The 24754-nt window shown below is 42.7% G+C and overlaps 1 protein-coding gene across 6 annotated transcripts in view; it reads left to right on the plus strand.

Moving 5' to 3' along the window:
* The window catches only part of CAMK1D (calcium/calmodulin dependent protein kinase ID), a 571288-nt gene that overhangs the window by 496858 nt on the left and 49676 nt on the right, over positions 1 to 24754 (plus strand). For all 6 annotated transcript variants that reach the window (XM_063926882.1, XM_063926883.1, XM_063926884.1 and 3 more), the window contains 2 exons: positions 7847 to 7973; positions 22376 to 22451. In XM_063926882.1, the coding sequence (XP_063782952.1) occupies positions 7847 to 7973; positions 22376 to 22451 (203 nt within the window). The remainder of the gene's footprint in view (positions 1 to 7846; positions 7974 to 22375; positions 22452 to 24754) is intronic.

Consider the following 24754-nt stretch of genomic DNA (forward strand, 5'->3'; position numbering starts at 1 on the left):
CACACCATTCCTGAACAATGCTACTGTGTGTCAGGGAGCATTATCCTGATGAATATTTAAGCTGAAAATATAAATTGGGGCAAATAGATCAATTAGCTGTCCGCTTATTACCTGCATTATTAAAATGTGAAAATATGAGCAAAACAAACTGCTTAATGATATATGATGCAGGAGTAATGGAATCTGTGATTGCCGGAGGATCTCAGGTGTTTTTATTTGAAGGTACAAACACTTACAAGGCAAACATTACATTCCGCCATTGATGTGCTGTCGAAGTCAATAATATTACATAGAGAGAACATACAGACTCCACACATATGAGTCGCTATGCTTGCAAATACTCGCAGCGAGCACAGCAATATATGGTAACATACGCATTTACACAGACATGCCACAGAAATAGATTCGACACATATTTCATACAGCACATAATTATAACATATCAAGCGCCAGACATCATAATGATTTAAAATTATATAATGGAGTAACGTCATGTATGTGTATTATTGGAGCAGAGCAAGATAGACATGACGTGTTTGGTATTACAGTAACCAGATTAATGTGTAGATTCATTTGATACTTGTTATTAAGTTGTAGGACATTGCTATGAGTAGTTATGATTAAATGTATGAAAGCTAAAGTCACTCTTATTAGAACAATGGACATTCCAAGCAGGTGGTGGACAGGAAACTCAGGCCAGCCCTTTTGATGTCTTCAAGGCTGAACTTTGTTAGCATACGAACAGACCAGTGACTCATCATGAATGAGAAAGTTCCCTCCCCTAGACTAGATGTGTGCACTCCCCCAAACTACATAGTGTATTGCTGATCAGACACACAGGAGTTGCTGTTTTGTCCCAGACGATGATGGAGGTGCTGCCAGACCAGTGCCTGCATGATGTTACAGAGAGAGAAAGAGTGATATGGAGGGAAGACTTTATATGAGAAAGATATGGTGATGTATTTGCTGGCCTGTAACTGTATGTATTTGATTTAGTTTGTATTAACTGCTCACTGTATAAATTGTAACCATGTAAATAGTCCACAGCGATGTCCGGCACTCCCACACTGAAGCAGTTTGTCCCGGGGCCCGAATAGTGATAATGTAATAGGCAAAGTAGAATAAACGGCACTCAGGAACTCACAAATCGTTTGAATGTGGTCTACGTTTCGGAGACCTTTAATCTCCGTCGTCAGGACATAAAATACAATAACTTACAACACATACCTTAAATACCTCACCCAGGTGTTCAAAACGCCCACGGCCGCATCCCGTCGCTGTCCCGCTGGCGTCACCGGAAGTGACTTCACACCCGCGTCACCAGCTGACCGAACCGGGAGGAGGGGCCGGGGCCATGCAAATACAATGTGTATCCCGTCACCATAACAACACTGCACAGGACGAAAAACGGAAAGGAACAAAATCACAGTTATAGGAGCAGTTTAGGCATACTAAATGATACTACAAAACAAATGTATATATATCGGCAAGAGAGCTAGGTCACTATAGGAACCTAACAAAGTGATATGATTATACACACCGTAGCACCTACAAGAAAACTGACTATAGTGGATTGAAGCAAAACCCAATAGCTGGAACTAGGAGCCTAAAAAGCAACTGTACGAAAGCTGCTCATTAAGGCCAAAAGGCTGCAAAGTTTGCAGCTTATAAATCCACTTTGATTCAAGGCGTAGTAATAAATTACCCCTATTCCCTCCTCTAGTGCAGGGGGGGACCCAGTCTATCATTTTACACCTCAATGTGGCTAAGCCATGATGGAAATCACGAAAATGTCTGGCTACCGGTTGATCATTCATTTTGGCTCTGGTGCTCGTGCTTGCCTCAGCAGATTCTATCGCTTTTCTTATACTGGATCTGTGGGCTGCCATTCTTTCTTTGAAACTACGGATTGTCTTGCCGACATATAGTAAGCCACATGGGCATTTAATGTAGTATACTACGTGGGTACTTGAGCATGTTAAGGGGTAATTGATCCTAAATTTCCTGCCTGATCGTGGATGAGAAAAAACGGCCCCTGTTTCTAGATATTGGCAGGTAGTGCAATTAATGCATTTGAAATTCCCCGGTTTTCTAGATAGAAAATGAGTTTGTTGATTACCTACAAAGCCCGTGATATCATTATGTACCACGGCGTCTTTAATGTTACGGCCTCTGCGAAAACCTGGCATCAAGGATTTGTTAAGTAAACCCGGTAGAGTGGGGTCATTATTAACGATGGGCCAGTATCTTCTGGCTGCTTTCACGAATGATTCTGAATTGGATGTATATTGTTGTGGCCATATCATTTTATTTTGAATGGTGGTTTCCTTTTTGTACCTCAATGCCTGTTCTCTGGGGTATGACAATGCTTTGTCCCTGGCTTCCCTAAGCATCTTTGGGGAGTATCCTCTCAAGAGGAACTTATTCAACATCAAATTAATTTGTGTCACCGCATCTTCATGTTTAGAGCAGATGCGGATGATGCGCAAGAACTGTGAAAAAGGCAGTCCTCGTTTAATGGATGTCGGGTGCTGGCTATCCGCATGTAGATATGTGTTTCTATCTACCGCCTTGTGATACACGTTAGTCACTATTTGGAGGTCGACCAGTGAAACTGAGACATCAAGATAGTGAATATTCCGTGTGCTGTATTCGTAAGTAAATTTGATATCCTCGTCTTTAGTATTCAAAGACGTAAGGAATTGTCTGAGATCCGGTTCTGGACCATTCCAGAACATGCACACGTCGTCTATGTAGCGACAATAGAACGTGATAAATTGGTTGGCGTGTGCATCAGCAAAAAACAACTCATTTTCCACTGAAAACATAAAAATGTTTGCGAAGCTCGATGCCACGCAAGAATCCATTGCACACCCGAGTAGCTGGATGTACAATGAGCCGTCAAAAAGGAAATAGTTCCTTTTAAGAGTCAACTCCACCAAAGTAAGAAAAAGATCCAGATCGGGACCTTTATAGTGAATATTGTTGGTTAAATGGGCCCTAAGCGCTGAAAGACCGCGTTGATGAGGAATACTGGTGTACAAACTGACCACGTCAATAGTACACATGATCGTAGTTTCTGTCACTGGACTCAAGCCCTGTAATTTCAAGATAAAGGCAGTGGTATCTTTGAGGAAACTTTTTTCAGCTTGTACAACTGGCTGAAGGAAATAATCCAGGAATTGTGACACAGCATATAGCAAAGAGTCTCTGGCCGCAATTATCGGCCTACCTGGCGCTTTTTGTGGATCTTTATGCAATTTAGGAATCAGGTAAAAGACCAGTATCTTAGGCCAGTCCTGTCTCAGAGCATCTCTAGTCTTACTGTCCAAGAGCCCCTGTGCTACTGCTGTGTCCAAAACCTGGTGTAATTCTTGCTGAAATCTCACTGTGGGTTCGTGATCAAGTTGTTTATAAACTTTTGTATCTGAGAGCTGCCTGAGTGCTTCTATCTTATAATCACTCAGGTTTTGCACAACAAGCCCCCCTCCCTTATCCGCCACCCTTATGACTATATCTTGGTAAGAGCTGAGGGCTGTGAGGGCTTTGCGTTCTGGCAATGTGAGATTATGGTGTCTAATCTCCATATTACTTACTTTATTAACCTCATTTTCCAAACGATTAACAAATACTTTGATGGCAGTATTTGAAGAGGGGGGGTCATAAGTGGATTTTTTATAGAAAGTGAGGATTTTGATATTTTGTGGACTCGTATCACCAAACTGATCTTTAAGGCGTAACAGCCGACCAAATTTATACAGGTCAACACTATTTGAAAATGCTTCAAATTTACCAGTAGGGACAAAAGAAAGGCCCTTATTGAGTACTGCCGTTTCATGCTCTGTAAGGGCCCTATCAGACAGGTTAAACACTAAGTTTTCTTTTTGTATTGTCTTTTTCCTTTCGCGCGCCCACTGGCAGCCTGTCCAAAACCAAATTCCAGATCAACACACTTGAAGAACAACATCTACACATATTACAAGCGGACACCACCGTTCCGTGGCTGCAAAAATTGAAAGATCAAACCGATAAGTACCGTGGTGAGCTTATTAAATTCAAGAAAGCCAAACTGGTGACCGTTCAGAAAGACTACGCTGAACAAAAGGTATATAGCTGGGTTAACAACAGAACTCCGGGAGCAGAAAACTACAGACGGCGTAGATTCCAAAGAAAGTTCCCTAAAGATATAGACTCATCAAGTGGCGGGACCTCAGCAAGCAGCGATCAAGAATGTGCTGGGCGCAGTGGACGTATCTCCTCACAAAAGCCCCCTTTAGGGGTCACCACCCGGGCGAAGCTCGATTCATCCAAAGAAGTAGGACCAGACGAGGCTGCCAGTGGGCGCGCGAAAGGAAAAAGACAATACAAAAAGAAAACTTAGTGTTTAACCTGTCTGATAGGGCCCTTACAGAGCATGAAACGGCAGTACTCAATAAGGGCCTTTCTTTTGTCCCTACTGGTAAATTTGAAGCATTTTCAAATAGTGTTGACCTGTATAAATTTGGTCGGCTGTTACGCCTTAAAGATCAGTTTGGTGATACGAGTCCACAAAATATCAAAATCCCCACTTTCTATAAAAAATCCACTTATGACCCCCCCTCTTCAAATACTGCCATCAAAGTATTTGTTAATCGTTTGGAAAATGAGGTTAATAAAGTAAGTAATATGGAGATTAGACACCATAATCTCACATTGCCAGAACGCAAAGCCCTCACAGCCCTCAGCTCTTACCAAGATATAGTCATAAGGGTGGCGGATAAGGGAAGGGGGCTTGTTGTGCAAAACCTGAGTGATTATAAGATAGAAGCACTCAGGCAGCTCTCAGATACAAAAGTTTATAAACAACTTGATCACGACCCCACAGTGAGATTTCAGCAAGAATTACACCAGGTTTTGGACACAGCAGTAGCACAGGGGCTCTTGGACAGTAAGACTAGAGATGCTCTGAGACAGGACTGGCCTAAGATACCGGTCTTTTACCTGATTCCTAAATTGCATAAAGATCCACAAAAAAACGCCAGGTAGGCCGATAATTGCGGCCAGAGACTCTTTGCTATATGCTGTGTCACAATTCCTGGATTATTTCCTTCAGCCAGTTGTACAAGCTGAAAAAAGTTTCCTCAAAGATACCACTGCCTTTATCTTGAAATTACAGGGCTTGAGTCCAGTGACAGAAACTACGATCATGTGTACTATTGACGTGGTCAGTTTGTACACCAGTATTCCTCATCAACGCGGTCTTTCAGCGCTTAGGGCCCATTTAACCAACAATATTCACTATAAAGGTCCCGATCTGGATCTTTTTCTTACTTTGGTGGAGTTGACTCTTAAAAGGAACTATTTCCTTTCTGACGGCTCATTGTACATCCAGCTACTCGGGTGTGCAATGGGTTCTTGCGTGGCATCGAGCTTCGCAAACATTTTTATGTTTTCAGTGGAAAATGAGTTGTTTTTTGCTGATGCACACGCCAACCAATTTATCACGTTCTATTGTCGCTACATAGACGACGTGTGCATGTTCTGGAATGGTCCAGAACCGGATCTCAGACAATTCCTTACGTCTTTGAATACTAAAGACGAGGATATCAAATTTACTTACGAATACAGCACACGGAATATTCACTATCTTGATGTCTCAGTTTCACTGGTCGACCTCCAAATAGTGACTAACGTGTATCACAAGGCGGTAGATAGAAACACATATCTACATGCGGATAGCCAGCACCCGACATCCATTAAACGAGGACTGCCTTTTTCACAGTTCTTGCGCATCATCCGCATCTGCTCTAAACATGAAGATGCGGTGACACAAATTAATTTGATGTTGAATAAGTTCCTCTTGAGAGGATACTCCCCAAAGATGCTTAGGGAAGCCAGGGACAAAGCATTGTCATACCCCAGAGAACAGGCATTGAGGTACAAAACTGAAACCACCATTCAAAATAAAATGATATGGCCACAACAATATACATCCAATTCAGAATCATTCATGAAAGCAGCCAGAAGATACTGGCCCATCGTTAATAGTGACCCCACTCTACCGGGTTTACTTAACAAATCCTTGATGCCAGGTTTTCGCAGAGGCCGTAACATTAAAGACGCCGTGGTACATAATGATATCACGGGCTTTGTAGGTAATCAACAAACTCATTTTCTGTCTAGAAAACCGGGGAATTTCAAATGCATTAATTGCACTACCTGCCAATATCTAGAAACAGGGGCCGTTTTTTCTCATCCACGATCAGGCAGGAAATTTAGGATCAATTGCCCCTTAACATGCTCAAGTACCCACGTAGTATACTACATTAAATGCCCATGTGGCTTACTATATGTCGGCAAGACAATCCGTAGTTTCAAAGAAAGAATGGCAGCCCACAGATCCAGTATAAGAAAAGCGATAGAATCTGCTGAGGCAAGCACAAGCACCAGAGCCAAAATGAATGATCAACCGGCAGCCAGACATTTTCGTGATTTCCATCATGGCTTAGCCACATTGAGGTATAAAATGATAGACTGGGTCCCCCCCCCCTGCACTAGAGGAGGGAATAGGGGTAATTTATTACTACGCCTTGAATCAAAGTGGATTTATAAGCTGCAAACTTTGCAGCCTTTTGGCCTTAATGAGCAGCTTTCATACAGTTGCTTTTTAGGCTCCTAGTTCCAGCTATTGGGTTTTGCTTCAATCCACTATAGTCAGTTTTCTTGTAGGTGCTACGTTGTGTATAATCATATCACTTTGTTAGGTTCCTATAGTGACCTAGCTCTCTTGCCGATATATATACATTTGTTTTGTAGTATCATTTAGTATGCCTAAACTGCTCCTATAACTGTGATTTTGTTCCTTTCCGTTTTTCGTCCTGTGCAGTGTTGTTATGGTGACGGGATACACATTGTATTTGCATGGCCCCGGCCCCTCCTCCCGGTTCGGTCAGCTGGTGACGCGGGTGTGAAGTCACTTCCGGTGACGTCAGCGGGACAGCGACGGGATGCGGCCGTGGGCGTTTTGAACACCTGGGTGAGGTATTTAAGGTATGTGTTGTAAGTTATTGTATTTTATGTCCTGACGACGGAGATTAAAGGTCTCTGAAACGTAGACCACATTCAAACGATTTGTGAGTTCCTGAGTGCCGTTTATTCTACTTTGCCTATATATATATAATATATATATATATACTGTACATTGTGATATATTGAATACATATCCTTTTAATAACAAATATATACATCAATGAGCTTTGGAACTCAGATAATGTGTGGGTGTATTGTTTTCTCTTATGGGATGCAGTGTTTTGCGATGTATAGCTCACATTCATAGCACATGGTAATAAGATGCGCAGGCGTCTACATATATATATATATATATATATATATATATATATATATTAGAGCGGGCATTTTAAATATTTGTTAGAAAGCAATTTGGTATTTACAGTGCGAAAGCACTTAGTCCTTTTCACTTAACCCTCATAACTTGTCGCTCATCACGCCTTACATGTTACACATTATGTATCTTTAGATTTGAACAAATCACAGTTATTTGACCGCTACAAATAATGATACCTGAGTCTGACAAATGTTAATACTCTGAAAAGGACACTATACACTCATGAAATGTCGCCTCTGTATTTTCTGTAACTTGGTCCAATTAGAAACAGGTAGGCCAGGAAAGACTGTATAATAAGCAAAACAAGTGCTGAATTTGTTGTACTGCTATACAACAGTGAACGTAATAAAGCTATACTATACCTTGAGCTGGACTTTCATAATTGCACTAGGCCCATCTTTCATATTCGCCTATTTATTTTTCTCCAAGAGTGATTGACACTTTCTGTTTGTTTCTCTGTAGCCTGAGAATCTGCTATACTTCAGTCAAGAAGGAGAGTCAAAGATTATGATAAGTGATTTTGGACTTTCCAAGATGGAAGGTAAAGGAGATGTGATGTCCACAGCCTGTGGAACTCCTGGGTATGTTGGTAAGTTATAAGATACACGGTAGTGTTATGTGACTTTATATTGGCCACAGGCTGACCTATCTATTGACTACAATACATAAGTCAATATGTGTGAAAGTATTTTTTCGTAAGCGTAATGAAAATAATACTGGGCTGAAAGATGCTTCAATTCATTTGCTGCCTCATTTAAGGGTTATTGTTTCTTTAACCATTTTCTTATCAATAAAAAAACACAAAGTATGTGTAAACACCATATGAGCCACCAACAACAAAATAGTATGGGACTATAACATTTCTATACAATGAAATAATCAGAATTTATGACAGAAAGTGCCTTATGTTAACACTTTAAAAGAATACAAAAATTATCAGGCAAGGTCATCCATTGCGAGCACATTTAAAACTCCCAGTAAAAAAAATATGCTTGGTCAGTTGTTGTCCGTTGATGGATCTTCTGTTGTGCTTCATCTACAACTTTGTGCATATTTAAAACTAATTCCTGTGTTGTTAGTCATAGCGCAGTCAGTGTACTCGGGTCATGGGGTGCAGTGCAGCCACCATCTGGGGACTGGGGTTGCCACGGGCAGTGTCAAAACGGAGATAAAACCTTTCTCTAACGTCCTAAGTGGATGCTGGGGACTCCGTCAGGACCATGGGGAATAGCGGCTCCGCAGGAGACAGGGCACAAAAATAAAGCTTTAGGATTAGGTGGTGTGTACTGGCTCCTCCCCCTATGACCCTCCTCCAAGCCTCAGTTAGGTTTTTGTGCCCGTCCGAGCAGGATGCAATCTAGGTGGCTCTCCTAAAGAGCTGCTTAGAAAAAGTTTTTAGGTTTTTTATTTTCAGTGAGTCCTGCTGGCAACAGGCTCACTGCATCGAGGGACTTAGGGGAGAGAATTTCAACTCACTTACGTGCAGGATGGATTGGATTCTTAGGCTACTGGACACCATTAGCTCCAGAGGGAGTCGGAACACAGGTCTCACCCTGGGGTTCGTCCCGGAGCCGCGCCGCCGACCCCCCTTACAGATGCTGAAGATTGAAGGTCCGGAAACAGGCGGCAGAAGGCTCTTCAGTCTTCATGAAGGTAGCGCACAGCACTGCAGCTGTGCGCCATTGTTGTCACACACTTCACACCAAGCGGTCACGGAGGGTGCAGGGCGCTGCTGGGGGCGCCCTGGGCAGCAATATTTAATACCTTTATGGCAAAAGAATACATCACATATAGCCATTGAGGCTATATGTATGTATTTAACCCATGCCAGATATCTAAAACTCCGGGAGAAAAGCCCGCCGAAATAGGGGGCGGGGCTTATTCTCCTCAGCACACAGCGCCATTTTCCTGATCAGCTCCGCTGTGAGGAAGGCTCCCAGGACTCTCCCCTGCACTGCACTACAGAAACAGGGTAAAACAGAGAGGGGGGGCATTTTTTGGCGATATTTTGATATATTTAAGCTGCTATAAGGAACAACACTTATATAAGGTTGTTCCCATATATATTATAGCGCTTGGGTGTGTGCTGGCAAACTCTCCCTCTGTCTCCCCAAAGGGCTAGTGGGGTCCTGTCTTCGATAAGAGCATTCCCTGTGTGTCTGCTGTGTGTCGGTACGTGTGTGTCGACATGTATGAGGACGATGTTGGTGTGGAGGCAGAGCAATTGCCGATAATGGTGATGTCACCCCCCAGGGAGTCGACACCGGAATGGATGGCTTTGTTTATGGAATTACGTGATAATGTCAGCACATTACAAAAATCAGTTGACGACATGAGACGGCCGGCAAACCAGTTAGTACCTGCCCAGGCGTCTCAGACACCGTCAGGGGCTGTAAAGCGCCCTTTACCTCAGTCGGTCGACACAGACCCAGACACAGACACTGAATCTAGTGTCGACGGTGATGAAACAAACGTATTTTCAAGTAGGGCCACACGTTATATGATCACGGCAATGAAGGAGGCTTTGCATAGCTCTGATACTGCAAGTACCACAAAAAGGGGTATTATGTGGGGGGTGAAAAAACTACCTGTAGTTTTTCCTGAATCAGAGGAATTAAATGATGTATGTGATGAAGCGTGGGTTAACCCAGATAGAAAAGTGCTAATTTCAAAAAAGTTATTAGCATTATACCCTTTCCCGCCAGAGGTTAGGGCGCGCTGGGAAACACCCCCTAGGGTGGATAAGGCGCTCACACGCTTATCAAAACAAGTGGCGTTACCGTCTCCTGATACGGCCGCCCTCAGGGATCCAGCTGATAGGAGACTGGAAACTACCCTAAAAAGTATATACACACATACTGGTGTTATACTGCGACCAGCCATCGCCTCAGCCTGGATGTGCAGTGCTGGGGTCGTCTGGTTGGATTCCCTGACTGAAAATATTGATACCCTGGATAGGGACAGTATTTTATTGACTATAGAGCAATTAAAGGATGCTTTCCTTTATATGCGAGATGCTCAGAGAGATATTTGCACTCTGGCATCGAGAGTAAATGCGATGTCCATATCTGCCAGAAGGAGTTTATGGACGCGACAGTGGTCAGGTGATGCGGATTCCAAACGACATATGGAAGTATTGCCGTATAAAGGGGAGGAATTATTTGGCGTCGGTCTATCGGATCTGGTGGCCACGGCAACTGCCGGAAAATCCACCTTTTTACCTCAGACCCCCTCCCAACAGAAAAAGACACCGTCTTTTCAGCCGCATTCCTTTCGGTCCTATAAGAACAAGCGCACAAAAGGACAGTCATATCTGCCTCGGGGCAGAGGAAGGGGTAAGAGAGGGCAGCAAGCAGCCCCTGCCCAGGAACAGAAGCCCTCTCAGGGTTCTGCAAAGCCCTCAGCATGACGCTGGGGCCTTACAAGCGGACTCAGGAGCGGTGGGGGGTCGACTCAAGAATTTCAGCGCACAGTGGGCTTGCTCACAGGTGGACCCCTGGATCCTGCAGGTAGTATCTCAGGGTTACAGGTTGGAATTCGAGAAGTCTCCCCCTCGCAGGTTCCTAAAGTCTGCTTTGCCAGCGTCTCCCTCAGACAGGGCGACGGTATTGGAAGCCATTCACAAGCTGTTTTCTCAGCAGGTGATAGTCAAGGTACCCCTCCTACAACAGGGAAAGGGGTATTACTCCACGCTATTTGTGGTACCGAAGCCGGACGGCTCGGTAAGACCTATTCTAAATCTGAAATCTTTGAACCTGTACATACAAAAATTCAAGTTCAAGATGGAGTCACTCAGAGCAGTGATAGCGAATCTGGAAGAAGGGGACTTTATGGTGTCCCTGGACATAAAGGATGCTTACCTGCATGTCCCAATTTGCCCTTCACATCAAGGGTACCTCAGGTTCGTGGTGCAAAACTGTCATTATCAGTTTCAGACGCTGCCGTTTGGATTGTCCACGGCACCTTGGGTCTTTACCAAGGTACTGGCCGAAATGATGATTCTTCTGCGAAGAAGAGGCGTATTAATTATCCCTTACTTGGACGATCTCCTGATAAGGGCAAGGTCCAGAGAACAGCTGGAGGACGGAGTAGCACTAACCCGACTAGTGCTGCAACAACAAGGGTGGATTCTGAATTTTCCAAAATCTCAGTTGACCCCGACGACACGTCTGCTGTTCCTGGGAATGATTCTGGACACGGTTCAGAAAAAGGTGTTTCTTCCGGAGGAGAAAGCCAGGGAGTTATCCGAACTTGTCAGGAACCTCCTAAAACCAGGGAAAGTGTCTGTGCATCAATGCACAAGAGTCCTGGGAAAGATGGTGGCTTCTTACGAAGCGATTCCATTCGGCAGATTCCACGCACGAACTTTTCAGTGGGATCTGCTGGACAAATGGTCCGGATCACATCTGCAGATGCATCAGCGGATAACCTTATCGCCACGGACAAGGGTGTCTCTTCTGTGGTGGTTGCAGAGTGCTCATCTGTTAGAGGGCCGCAGATTCGGCATACAGGACTGGGTCCTGGTGACCACGGATGCCAGTCTGAGAGGCTGGGGAGCGGTCACACAGGGAAGAAACTTCCAGGGAGTATGGTCAAGCCTGGAGATGTCTCTTCACATAAATATACTGGAGCTAAGAGCGATTTACAATGCTCTAAGTCTGGCAAAACCCCTGCTTCAGGGTCAGCCGGTGTTGATCCAGTCGGACAACATCACGGCAGTCGCCCACGTAAACAGACAGGGCGGCACAAGAAGCAGGACAGCAATGGCAGAAGCTGCAAGGATTCTTCGCTGGGCGGAAGATCATGTGATAGCACTGTCAGCAGTATTCATTCCGGGAGTGGACAACTGGGAAGCAGACTTCCTCAGCAGACACGATCTACACCCGGGAGAGTGGGGACTTCATCCAGAAGTCTTCCACATGATTGTGAACCGTTGGGAAAAACCAATGGTGGATATGATGGCGTCCCGCCTCAACAAAAAACTGGACAGGTATTGCGCCAGGTCAAGAGACCCTCAGGCAATAGCTGTGGACGCTCTGGTAACACCGTGGGTGTTCCAGTCAGTGTATGGGTTCCCTCCTCTGCCTCTCATACCAAAAGTACTGAGAATTATACGGCAAAAGGGAGTAAGAACGATACTAGTGGCTCCGGATTGGCCAAGAAGAACTTGGTACCCGGAACTTCAAGAGATGCTCACGGAGGATCCGTGGCCTCTACCTCTAAGACGGGACCTGCTTCAGCAGGGACCGTGTCTATTCCAAGACTTACCGCGGCTGCGTTTGATGGCATGGCGGTTGAACGCCAAATTCTAAGGGAAAAAGGCATTCCGGAAGAGGTCATTCCTACACTGGTAAAAGCCAGGAAGGAGGTGACTGCACAACATTATCACCGCATTTGGAGGAAATATGTTGCGTGGTGTGAGGCCAGGAAGGCCCCCACGGAGGAATTTCAACTGGGTCGATTCCTACATTTCCTGCAAACAGGATTGTCTATGGGCCTCAAATTGGGGTCCATTAAGGTTCAAATTTCGGCCCTGTCGATTTTCTTCCAGAAAGAATTGGCTTCAGTTCCTGAAGTCCAGACTTTTGTAAAAGGAGTACTACATATACAGCCCCCGGTTGTGCCCCCAGGGGCACCGAGGGATCTTAATGTAGTCTTGGATTTTCTCAAATCCCATTGGTTTGAGCCGCTCAAATCGGTGGAGTTGAAGTATCTTACATGGAAAGTAACCATGCTACTGGCCCTGGCTTCAGCCAGGAGAGTATCAGAATTGGCGGCTTTATCATATAAGAGCCCATATCTGATTTTCCATACGGACAGGGCAGAACTGCGGACGCGTCCTCATTTTCTGCCTAAGGTGGTGTCAGCGTTTCACCTGAACCAGCCTATTGTGGTGCCTGCGGCTACTAACGATTTGGAGGATTCCAAGTTGTTGGACGTGGTCCGGGCATTGAAAATATATATTTCAAGAACGGCGGGAGTCAGAAAGTCTGACTCACTGTTTATATTGTATGCACCCAACAAGATGGGTGCTCCTGCTTCTAAGCAGACGATTGCTCGTTGGATTTGTAGCACAATTCAACTTGCACATTCTGTGGCAGGCTTGCCACAACCTAAATCTGTCAAGGCCCATTCCACAAGGAAAGTGGGCTCATCCTGGGCGGCTGCCCGGGGGGTCTCGGCATTACAACTCTGCCGAGCTGCTACTTGGTCAGGGGCAAACACGTTTGCAAAATTCTACAAATTTGATACCCTGGCTGAGGAGGACCTTGAGTTCTCTCATTCGGTGCTGCAGAGTCATCCGCACTCTCCCGCCCGTTTGGGAGCTTTGGTATAATCCCCATGGTCCTGACGGAGTCCCCAGCATCCACTTAGGACGTTAGAGAAAATAAGAATTTACTTACCGATAATTCTATTTCTCGTAGTCCGTAGTGGATGCTGGGCGCCCATCCCAAGTGCGGATTGTCTGCAATACTTGTACATAGTTATTGTTACAAACAAATTCGGGTTGTTATTGTTGTGAGCCGTCTGTTCAGAGGCTCCTACGTTTGTCATACTGTTAACTGGGTTCAGATCACAAGTTATACGGTGTGATTGGTGTGGCTGGTATGAGTCTTACCCGGGATTCAATATCCTTCCTTATTGTGTACGCTCGTCCGGGCACAGTATCCTAACTGAGGCTTGGAGGAGGGTCATAGGGGGAGGAGCCAGTACACACCACCTAATCCTAAAGCTTTATTTTTGTGCCCTGTCTCCTGCGGAGCCGCTATTCCCCATGGTCCTGATGGAGTCCCCAGCATCCACTACGGACTACGAGAAATAGAATTATCGGTAAGTAAATTCTTATTTTCCAGCTGTTCTACCTCTTCCCTCCCCACAGCCCTTCTCTGCATGAATTTAGAACCCTCCTATCCCTTTCAGTGTGTGGCTGGTTACTCTTAGTTGGCCCTGCCGCTCACCTCCCACTTCTTATGTTCCTCTCCTCTTCCCCCCCCCACAGCTCCCCCCTTCACCACCCTACCCCATGGCATTGGATCATCTGCGATACCATCGGAAGGCTGCATAAGTGATGGGGTCGCACAAGCTGGCTGCCCCAGCTACAGCAAAGGGGACAATAAATCCTGGTCTCGTCCGTCCCCCACAATGGTGGCAATATGCCTCCATTTTGGGAAACAGAGGCTGTCACCACCCTTTCCCCATCCCCAAACGGCATCAGATAGTCAGTCACTGACAGTCTAATACCATAGCATGTGCAAAGTACCGAACGTCAGTAATTTGTAACATGCAGCACAGCTCCATCCACACCTGAATATGGTCCCATGTGCCCTCCTCTGTCCAGGCCAGTGGAGAAGGGGGAGGGAATATGGTGCAATCTGCAGCATCTTTATCTGTGGGCATAAGATTCCTGACTGATTTGATCTTCTTTTACAAGGTAAATGCTAATTTTAAGACATGGTAGTATTGATATCAGTGACCAACAAGTCTAATAACCACTAATTAGTCACAAATTACTACAGGTTGAGTATCCCATATCCAAATATTCCGAAATACGGACTTTTTTGAATGAGAGTGAGATAGTGAAACCTTTGTTTTTTGATGGCTCAATGTACACAAACTTTGTTTAATACACAAAGGTATTAAAAATATTGTATTAAATGACCTTCGGGCTGTGTGTATAAGGTGTATATGAAACATAAATGAATTATGTGAATGTAGACACACTTTGTTTAATGCACAAAGTCACAAATAATATTGGCTAAAATGACCTTCAGGCTGTGTGTATAAAGTGTATATGTAACATAAATGCATTCTGTGCTTAGACTTAGGTCCCATCACCATGATATCTCATTATGGTATGCAATTATTCCAAAATACGGAAAAATCCGATATCCAAAATACCTCTGGTCCCAAGCATTTTGGATAAAGGATACTCAACCTGTACTAGGTCAGTACATACACTCAGCATGAGATGACTAATGGACAGAACAGCTATCCAGATCTACTATACTCTCTATAGACCAAATTACATTATATGGGACAAAAGTTCTGGTGACAAATCTTGAAACCCTGGTATTACCTCAGTAATTTGGAATATATACATCAGTGTATAGTATATAATGTTATTTATATATATATATATATATATATATATATATATATATATATATATATATTAGGGTGCATCAAACGCCCCAACATTCGGAATGCTTGCTGTCCCTATTCTTAAAATGTACCTTTTTAGCATAGAAACAACTGTGCAAATTTTTTTTGATGTTCGATTTGACTTAGGTGGTAGGTGGTCCACCTCCACACCCAAAAATAGTCTGTATTGAACATAAGAACATAACAACGAAAGGGAACAGCATGAAGCCTCATGGGCCTATCGTGGCTGTTCCCATCCAAATCATAAATCATTAATCAAATCATTATTTCTTTTTCAGATAAAAAAAAATAGAAATAAAATAATAATTTAAAAAAAATAGAAGTTAATAGAAATCTTTAATCTTCTGGGGCATGGTGGGCCACATAAATATCATCTCAGATTCTTCAAAATTGGTATGCAATATATCCTTAACAATTCAAAAGTGGCATGGGGACAAATAATTTTTCTTACTTTTAAAAATTCATGGGGCGTTTGATGCACCCTAATATATATATATATATATATATATATATATATATATATATATATAGCATTTGGGGTCTAGATTGTTTTGAGCATTCTTCATATTCAGTCCTTGAGTGAGTTAAATCCACTTCCCTGGAGATTTTCCAACCTTGTGAATATCCATAAGAAAATCGATGTAGTCTCAAATAGAGGACTTGGTCATTTATACTGTTCTGTGTTGAGTGATATTTATGAAATTGTTTGTAGAGTGTCCTCTAAGGCCCCCTTGCCAAGCAATTTGTGTCTGGGATACATTTATTAAGCTTTAATCCAAGGGCTTTTCTCATGTAACAAGCTTAAGAAGTAAAACTTTCAAGTTTGATTCAGTGAAGATTGATTTTTGGCCCCCGGTGTCCTGAGAGCAGGAATCAGGTGCAACCCATCATCTCTGTGTCATCGGAGCAGCTCCTTCCAGGCTCTTTCATCCCACAAAGTCTCTTTCTTATTTGATGTGATCTCTGTAAGTGGGTCACATTTATTCTTGTCACACAGGATATTTTCATGCATTTTATAAATGCACTTTAGACTAAGTTTTCTTAGACCCTAAGTGTGTGTGACAAGGACAATCAGAGACTCCCGCCTTGGTGACATGATCCAAGCAGCATTTTGTGCATATTTCGCGAAATTCACTACATTTTCCCAGGGAACACAGTTACAGTAATATAAGTGTGATTTTTGTTACATGTATATTAGTCTGTTTCAGCAAGTAGTGTGATTTTGTATTTTGACTATAGCATGTTTTATATATTAATGTAAACTTTACATATAGGCCCGATAGATGCTGGCATTAAGAAATCAGCAGCGACACCATATGTCCTACACGGGTGGTCTTCTGTTTGCCGGCGGTCGGGCTCCCGGCGCTCAGTATACCGGCGCCGGGAGCCCGACAGCCGGAATACCGACAATTATTTTCCCTCGTGGGTGTCCACGACCCCCATAGAGGGAGAATAAAATAGTGTGGCGCGCGTAGCGCGCCACCGTGCCCGTAGCGTGGCGAGCGCAGCGAGCCCGCAAGGGGCTCATTTGCGCTCGCCAAGCTGTCGGTAAGCCGGCGGTCGGGCTCCCGGCGCCGGGATGCTGGTCGCCGGGAGCCCGACCGCCGGCCAGCCGTAGTGAACCCGTCCTACACAGTTGCACTTATACCTGCTGTCGTATGGGGAGTGGAAAAAAAGCCATATTTTTTTTAGCCAGACATATGAAACAGTTACTGTGCATCTGTATACATAATTGCTGTCATTTACAACTAAAAGAAATATAGAACTATAGCATTCTTTGTAGTGCACAAAAGTGCCTATTTAACTACCAGAGTGTGTTGGAGTACATCTAGGTGACCTTGCAGCATGTAACCTTTGGATGGTCAAGATATAGTTAATCTTGACTTACTAGGCAGGCTTTGATGTCCGCTCCACAGTGGTATAATGGTATATTATGTTCATCTCTCAGGAGTTACTGGAGATACATAGGACCTAATTCAGTAAGGATTGCAAATTCTGCTAATTAGCAGAATTTGCAATCCTTTTCCTAGCATGCTGGGGGCCGCCCATCGCAAAGTAAGACCACCCAGCATGCTGATCGCTGCCTCCCCACCTTCATAAAGCAGAAATTGCGATCGCCTTTAGAAATTAGTTAAGCCTCCTACCGGCGCAGCTTAACTGGGCCCGCAGGAGGCCCGCCGCGTTCTTCTTGATCACTGTGGCTTCGTGTGATGTCACACAGCCACCATGATCTCTCCCCAGACATGCCCGTCCGCCTCTTCCCCCCATTTGCGCTGCACCGTCCCCCGTAACGCTCTGGAGATGGAGCATTGCCCGCCCCCTAGAAATCTCAATCTATAATGACCCCACGTTATCAGTCCCCTCATAAATAACTTCCTTTAAATATGGTTTTAAAAATGGCTTAACATAAAGACACACACCCAGGGCAGCCATCCGGGGGGGAATGTGGGGACTGGTGTCCCGGTCCCGTACAGAGAGGGGTCCCCACCCCTGGCTCCTACTGCTAATACCTGTGGAGCTGCACCAGTCTGTAAATCAACAACAGGCTGATGCGCAGGGACTACTTTTTAAAACAAGCCTTATTTGTGCATCAGCTCACTATGAACCGTTCCTGTAGGTCCACAACACTCCACCTATATGTAACGTCACAATGTAGGACATCACATAGGGGTGGAGCAGTGCTGCAGAATCTTTTTTTGTGGAAAGGAGGGGCCTTATATATTTTTGTCAGTCCCAGGCACCATAATTTCTGATGGCAGCCCTGCATACACCCCCTCCCCTTTTGTTAGCCCCGTCTCTCCTGAAGAGGGTAAATCCCTCCAAGTTTGCTGCCCAGTCATGAGAATCATCCCACCAAGTGTCCGTAAACCTATGATGATATATTGATCATTTAGTGCAATCGTTTCTAATTCCCCCATTTTGCTTGTTAGGCTTCTTGCATTTGCAAACATACACTTTAGTTTAGTAACTCCCTTATCTGTAAGTTTAAGGGGGACATGTACTAAGCAGTGATAAAAGTGGAGAAATGAGCCAGCGGAGAAGTTGCCCACGGCAACCAATCAGCATTGATGTAATATTTATAATTTGCTTACTGTAAGAGTATACAGAGCAGCTGATTGGTTGCCATGGGCAGCTTCTCCACTGGCTCACTTCTCCACTTTTATCACTGCTTAGTACATGTCCCCCTTAGTGTTTATATAATTTCTCTACTTAGTTGTGTATTCCTTGATTTTAAAAGTTTTATATATAATAGCTTTTATTTGTTCAGTTATGTGTACATACGTTTGCGGATACTGAGGAGTTAGTGTCATTCATATTCAGCACAGCAAACACAAGTAGCATTCTAGATGACACTAGTTTATTTCCTTTAATTTTCCATATTTTGGCTGGATTATCTCTGCTGGGGATCATTTATGCAGTGCCAGCCCACGCTATGGTCTGTGACACCTTCTTGTATGGGGCGTTATATATATATATATATATATATATATATATATATACAAGCAGAGGGTCCACACTCACGTTGGAGTATATATAAAGTGCTGGGGTGACATCCAATGAGAGGAAAAAAATCCAACTCCAATACAATTTTCAAATAAGGGGAGCACTCACCAGTCTTCAAGCAGACATAAGATTTATTGAAGCCATCAGTAGTAGATAAATTAGATCGACGTTTCGGTCATGTTTCTGACCTTTGTCAGGATACCAGTGCAGTGAACTAGTGCTACATATATACCCATATAAATCCCACCCTCCAATTAGTCTCAGCAACTCCCCCACACCCCATATCAACAACAATTACTTATAACATACTAAACATTTACACATACTTATGTTAAAATCAGAGAATCATCATGTCATGATAAGTAGATTTATCCATAAATTTATTTAACTTACCCCCTCAGGTGGTATCAAGGCGCTAATAGCCTAATCAGGATATCATGATGATATTCATTACATGATTTTTTTCATGTAATGAATATCATCATGATATCCTGATTCCTTTACCTTCCACCAACAGTAACTTGCTCCCTCTGCAGTCATAACTCAATATCACACTCCCAAACAAATGCCCTGCATAAATTACCCAGGTGCTATAATGCTGATTACACATCTTTAAAGATATGAGTAATATTATATACATATGTATTGATTTGACTGTATCCCCCTAATATGGGTTGATTAGATTATATACAGGATTATATGTAATAGACCAAGGGGGAAGTGATCTGTCAGTTCGGAGATTTGGTCCCCCAGATAGTCCATGAGCTGATGTTTAAGTATTCACGCTCACTACCCTGGCGGCCGGATGTTGCTAAGCAACCTGTAGATCCAGACATGTGACCTTCATACACATTATAGCCGCTATTAGCGCCTTGATACCACCTGACAAACCGGGACTAGGCGGTTGCTAGGCAACCACTAGAAGCAACACATGGGGTGTACGCACAGAGGATACAGCATGTGCGTTCCACAGACCGGAAGTTCGGCCCGCAGTGGAACGCACGCCGCATGTGGTCCTTACTGATGGTGACTGCGGGTTAGTGATTGCATGAGGGGGTAAGTTAAATAAATTTATGGATAAATCTACTTATCATGACATGATGATTCTCTGATTTTAACATAAGTATGTGTAAATGTTTAGTATGTTATAAGTAATTGTTGTTGATATGGGGTGTGGGGGAGTTGCTGAGACTAATTGGAGGGTGGGATTTATATGGGTATATATGTAGCACTAGTTCACTGCACTGGTATCCTGACAAAGGTCAGAAACATGACCGAAACGTCGATCTAATTTATCTACTACTGATGGCTTCAATAAATCTTATGTCTGCTTGAAGACTGGTGAGTGCTCCCCTTATTTGAAAATTATATATATATATATATATATATATATATATATATATACAGGTTGAGTCTCCCTTATCCAAAATGCTTGGGACCAGAGATATTTTGGATATGGGATTTTTCCGTATTTTGGAATAATTGCATACCAAAATGAGATATCATGGTGATGGGACCTAAATCTAAGCACAGAATGCATTTATGTTTCATATACACCTTATACACACAGCCTGAAGGTCATTTTAGCCAATATTTTTTATAACTTTGTGCATTAAACAAAGTGTGTGTACATTCACACAATTCATTTATGTTTCATATACACCTTATACACACAGCCTGAAGGTCATTTAATACAATATTTTTAATAACTTTGTGTATTAAACAAAGTTTGTGTACATTGAGCCATCAGAAAACAAAGGTTTCACAATCTCACTCTCGCTCAAAAAAGTCCGTATTTCGGAATATTCCGTATTTCGGAATATTTGGATATGGGATACTCAACCTGTATATATATATATATATATATATATATATATATATGTAAGCTGTTAATGTGAATCAAGTAAACTTTATCTTCCTGAATATAAACTGTGGTGAGTTCAGTCATCCTTTGTTCTGGGCTACAATTTTGATAACCCATTTGGCTTGTCATTAAAACTGAAAGCACCCAATAGAGCTGATGATTACAAAGTGAGTGTGCCAATCTGACTGTAGAATGTGTGTATGTGTGCATATACTGTATGTATATATATTCTTCTGGATTTTTTTTATCTATTTACTGTAGTCAGTTTCATTTAAGTACAGATGTTCCTCATACATTATTACTGCAGTTGCGCCAAACAGCCCCTCCCAGGGTGCCAGGCCCTGTGCAACTCTGCGAACACCGGGTGTCTTTTTGACTTCTTTTTACCTGAATATGTGTCTTAATCACAGTGTGCTGTGCCTAGGACACACCAGAAGCATACTTGCCTACTTTTGAAAAATAATTTCAGGGAGATTGTGAAAGTAACACCTACTGTATCAGCGCGGATGTGTACTGCTGCATCTCAGAGGTGTGGTATAAAAATGACTTACATCCAAATGTAAATGAGCCGTAAAGTTAATAAGATCTACTTGTTGAAGAAAAGACACTAATATTTCACAGGATTTGTTTGTGTATTGTGTTTTACAAGCGGTTCTATATACTGCAAGTTGCAGAGAGAAACCTTATTTAAAGTGGATGTAGCCTTAGGGATCATTGGGGCAGATGTATAAAGCCTGGAAAAAGGCTAAAGAAGTGATAAAAGCAGTGGTAAGTGCAAGGTAATAACGCCCCAGCCAATTAGATCCTAACTCATTTTTCAAATCTGCAGTGATTGGCTGGTGCGTTATCACCTTGCGCTTATCACTGGTTTATCACTTCTTTATCACTTCTCCAGGTTAATACCTCTGCCCCATTGTGCCTTTTAACCAATGCAGAGAAAAGGCACTGATGATCCCATTCGAATGTATAGATCTCTGATTTTTTATTTTTTTAACACCCCCCCCCCCAAGAATGTAACAGCTACAAAACGGGGATAAAGTGTAATCAGGGAGATTTATGGACAATTCAGGGAGTCAGGGAGATTGCTACTATTTCAGGGAGTCTCCTGCAGAATGAGGGAGGGTAGACAACTATGACCAGGAGACCTCCGGTTAATTTGATATGTGACATTCGTTCTATTATGCTTCGTATACAGACTCACAGATATACAAGTGTTGCATAGCAAATTAATCAGCACAGTCTCCTGGTGCATCCTAGCTGCATCACATTTTTAAGTAAAAAGATGCACAAAGGATGCACAACACTAGCAGAGTCATCTGGCGTCTCACTCGCACCAGGATTCTTGCGTCAAATGGCTTATTGGGTCTAGTTGTAAGAGGACACATCTATAACATTGTGAATATTTATTATAATTATGATATGGACAGATATTAAATGTAAATGTCTCTAATATTTTACAGCTCCAGAAGTCCTTGCCCAGAAGCCCTACAGCAAAGCAGTAGACTGCTGGTCTATTGGTGTAATTGCTTATATTCTGTAAGTATAGTGCATCATTCAGCTGAACAGTTTGAACAGGAGCCTTACATCACTACTATGTGCTTTTGGAGAACTATGGTCTTTTCATTTTCAATCTCTGAGTCTGTGGATTGTTGCTTTCTCCTATTGCTCCCCCCTCCCTGTCACATACAGCTCTTCCTTAACTAAAATATTGTAACAAGATGAACATATTTATCTTCTGAAACACTTTATGTAGCGCTACATACTACTGTAGAAGGCATTAACCATAAAACTACACAAAATGAAAATGATTATGCATATACTGAAATTCAGTGACGTTAATTATGGTACTGTATGTTATAAAAGCTAGAACTGTATGAAGAGAACCTAATTTGTGAAGTACATAATTTAGTTTTGCACTCATGCACCAAGATAGTGCTCCTTGCACATATAAGGGGAAATGCCTTTTCTCCTCTCTAGTAGGGCACTTTTGAAAATTAGATGTTCAAAAGTTTAAACATTAACTCAAAGGTCAAAACACCATTGTAGAACAACATTTGGATCATATTTTGAAGATTTTTCGTGCTGTTGGCAGGCAAAGTGCTAATAGAAATTAGTGGTATGTGCATACCCATACTGTATGTTTTTGTTATAAAACCATTTGATGTTTTATTTTGTAAACACACTAACCTGAAATGTTTTGGTTTTGGATCTAGATATCCTTATAAATGGGTACAATCGTATATGTTGGAGCTTTTAGTTCTGACATTATTTTTATTGTCATTAATATTAACAGTTATTGAAAGTTATTTAAAATACATTTTTCAATGACCACCTTAGCAATAGTGGCCAAAGGCTGCAGTGAACTGGCTGGCTGAAAGTAGTAACGGAACAGTGGCACAAACACGTGAGTTTAATAACATATAGGACATCAAAAATACATACTGGTGCAGCAGTGACAGATAGGCATTCAGGTTAATAAATTATATGATACTGTTTTTAATTGTCAGCTGGCTAGCACAGATTTTATAGTAAATAATGTGCCTTGCACATGCCAAGTCTCTGGAACATCCCTTACTGAAATAATCTGCAGACTTGTGGAGTGGCTCAGAGACTAACTAGGTGGGACACATTGTCTGGGCCACACTTTCTGCAACTGCTCCACCCCCGTCCCCCTCCCCCTTTACGGAGTGATGTACTGTAGGTAGCGGCATGGGGTTACAGCAGCCCAGGTTGGAAAAATGCTGTGAAAGGGTGATCTACTCACAATCGGTGAGATGTATCAAACAAGTACTAATCAATTAGTTTCTGTCATTTTTAAACACAGCCTGTAAAATGGCAGTTATCTGCTGATTGACTGGTACATTATCTCCCGCCAAGGTTTTATATATGTATATATTTGTGCTCATAAGTTTACATACCCTAGCAGAATTTATGATTTTCTGCTCATTTGTCAGAGACTATGAATGATAACTCACAAACTTTTCTTTCACTCATGGTTAGTGGTTGGGTGAAGCCATTTATTGTCAATCAACTGTGTTTGCTCTCTTTAAATCATAATCACAACAGAAACTACCCAAATGACCCTGATCAAAAGCTTACATACCCTGGAGAATTTGGCCTGATAACATGCACACAAGTTGACACAAACGGGTTTGAATGGCTACTAAAGGTAACCATCCTCACCTGTGATCTGTAATCAGTGTGTGTGTATAAAATGTCAGTGAGTTTCTGGACTCCTGAGAGACCCTTGCATCTTTCATCTAGTGCTGCACTGACGTGTCTGGATTCTGAGTCATGGGGAAAGCAAAAGAATTGTCAAAGGATCTGCGGGTAAGGTAATTGAACTGTATAAAACAGGAAAGGGATATAAAAAGATATCCAAGAAATTGAGAATGCCAATCAGCAGTGATCAAACTCTAATTAAGAAGTGGAAAATTAGGGATTCTGTGGAAACCAAATCAGTCAGGTAGACCAACAAAAATTTCAGCCACAACTGCCAGGAAAATTGTTCGGGATACAAAGAAAAATCCACAAATAACTTCAGCTGAAATACAAGACTCTCTGAAAAAAAGTGGTGTGGTTGTTTCAAGATGCACAATAAGGAGGCATTTTAAGAAAAATGGGCTGCATGGTCGAGTCGCCAGAAGAAAGCCATTACTACGCAAATGCCACAATGCATCTCGCTTACAATACTCCAGACAGCACAGAGACAAGCCTCAACTTCTGGAACAAAGTCATTTGGAGTGATGAGACCAAAATTGAACTTTTTGGCCACAACCATAAACGTTACATTTGGAGAGGAGTCAACAAGGCCTATGATGAAAGGTACACCATTCCTA

Source organism: Pseudophryne corroboree, chromosome 6 (genome assembly GCF_028390025.1).
Source record: "Pseudophryne corroboree isolate aPseCor3 chromosome 6, aPseCor3.hap2, whole genome shotgun sequence".
Taxonomy (NCBI): domain Eukaryota; kingdom Metazoa; phylum Chordata; class Amphibia; order Anura; family Myobatrachidae; genus Pseudophryne; species Pseudophryne corroboree.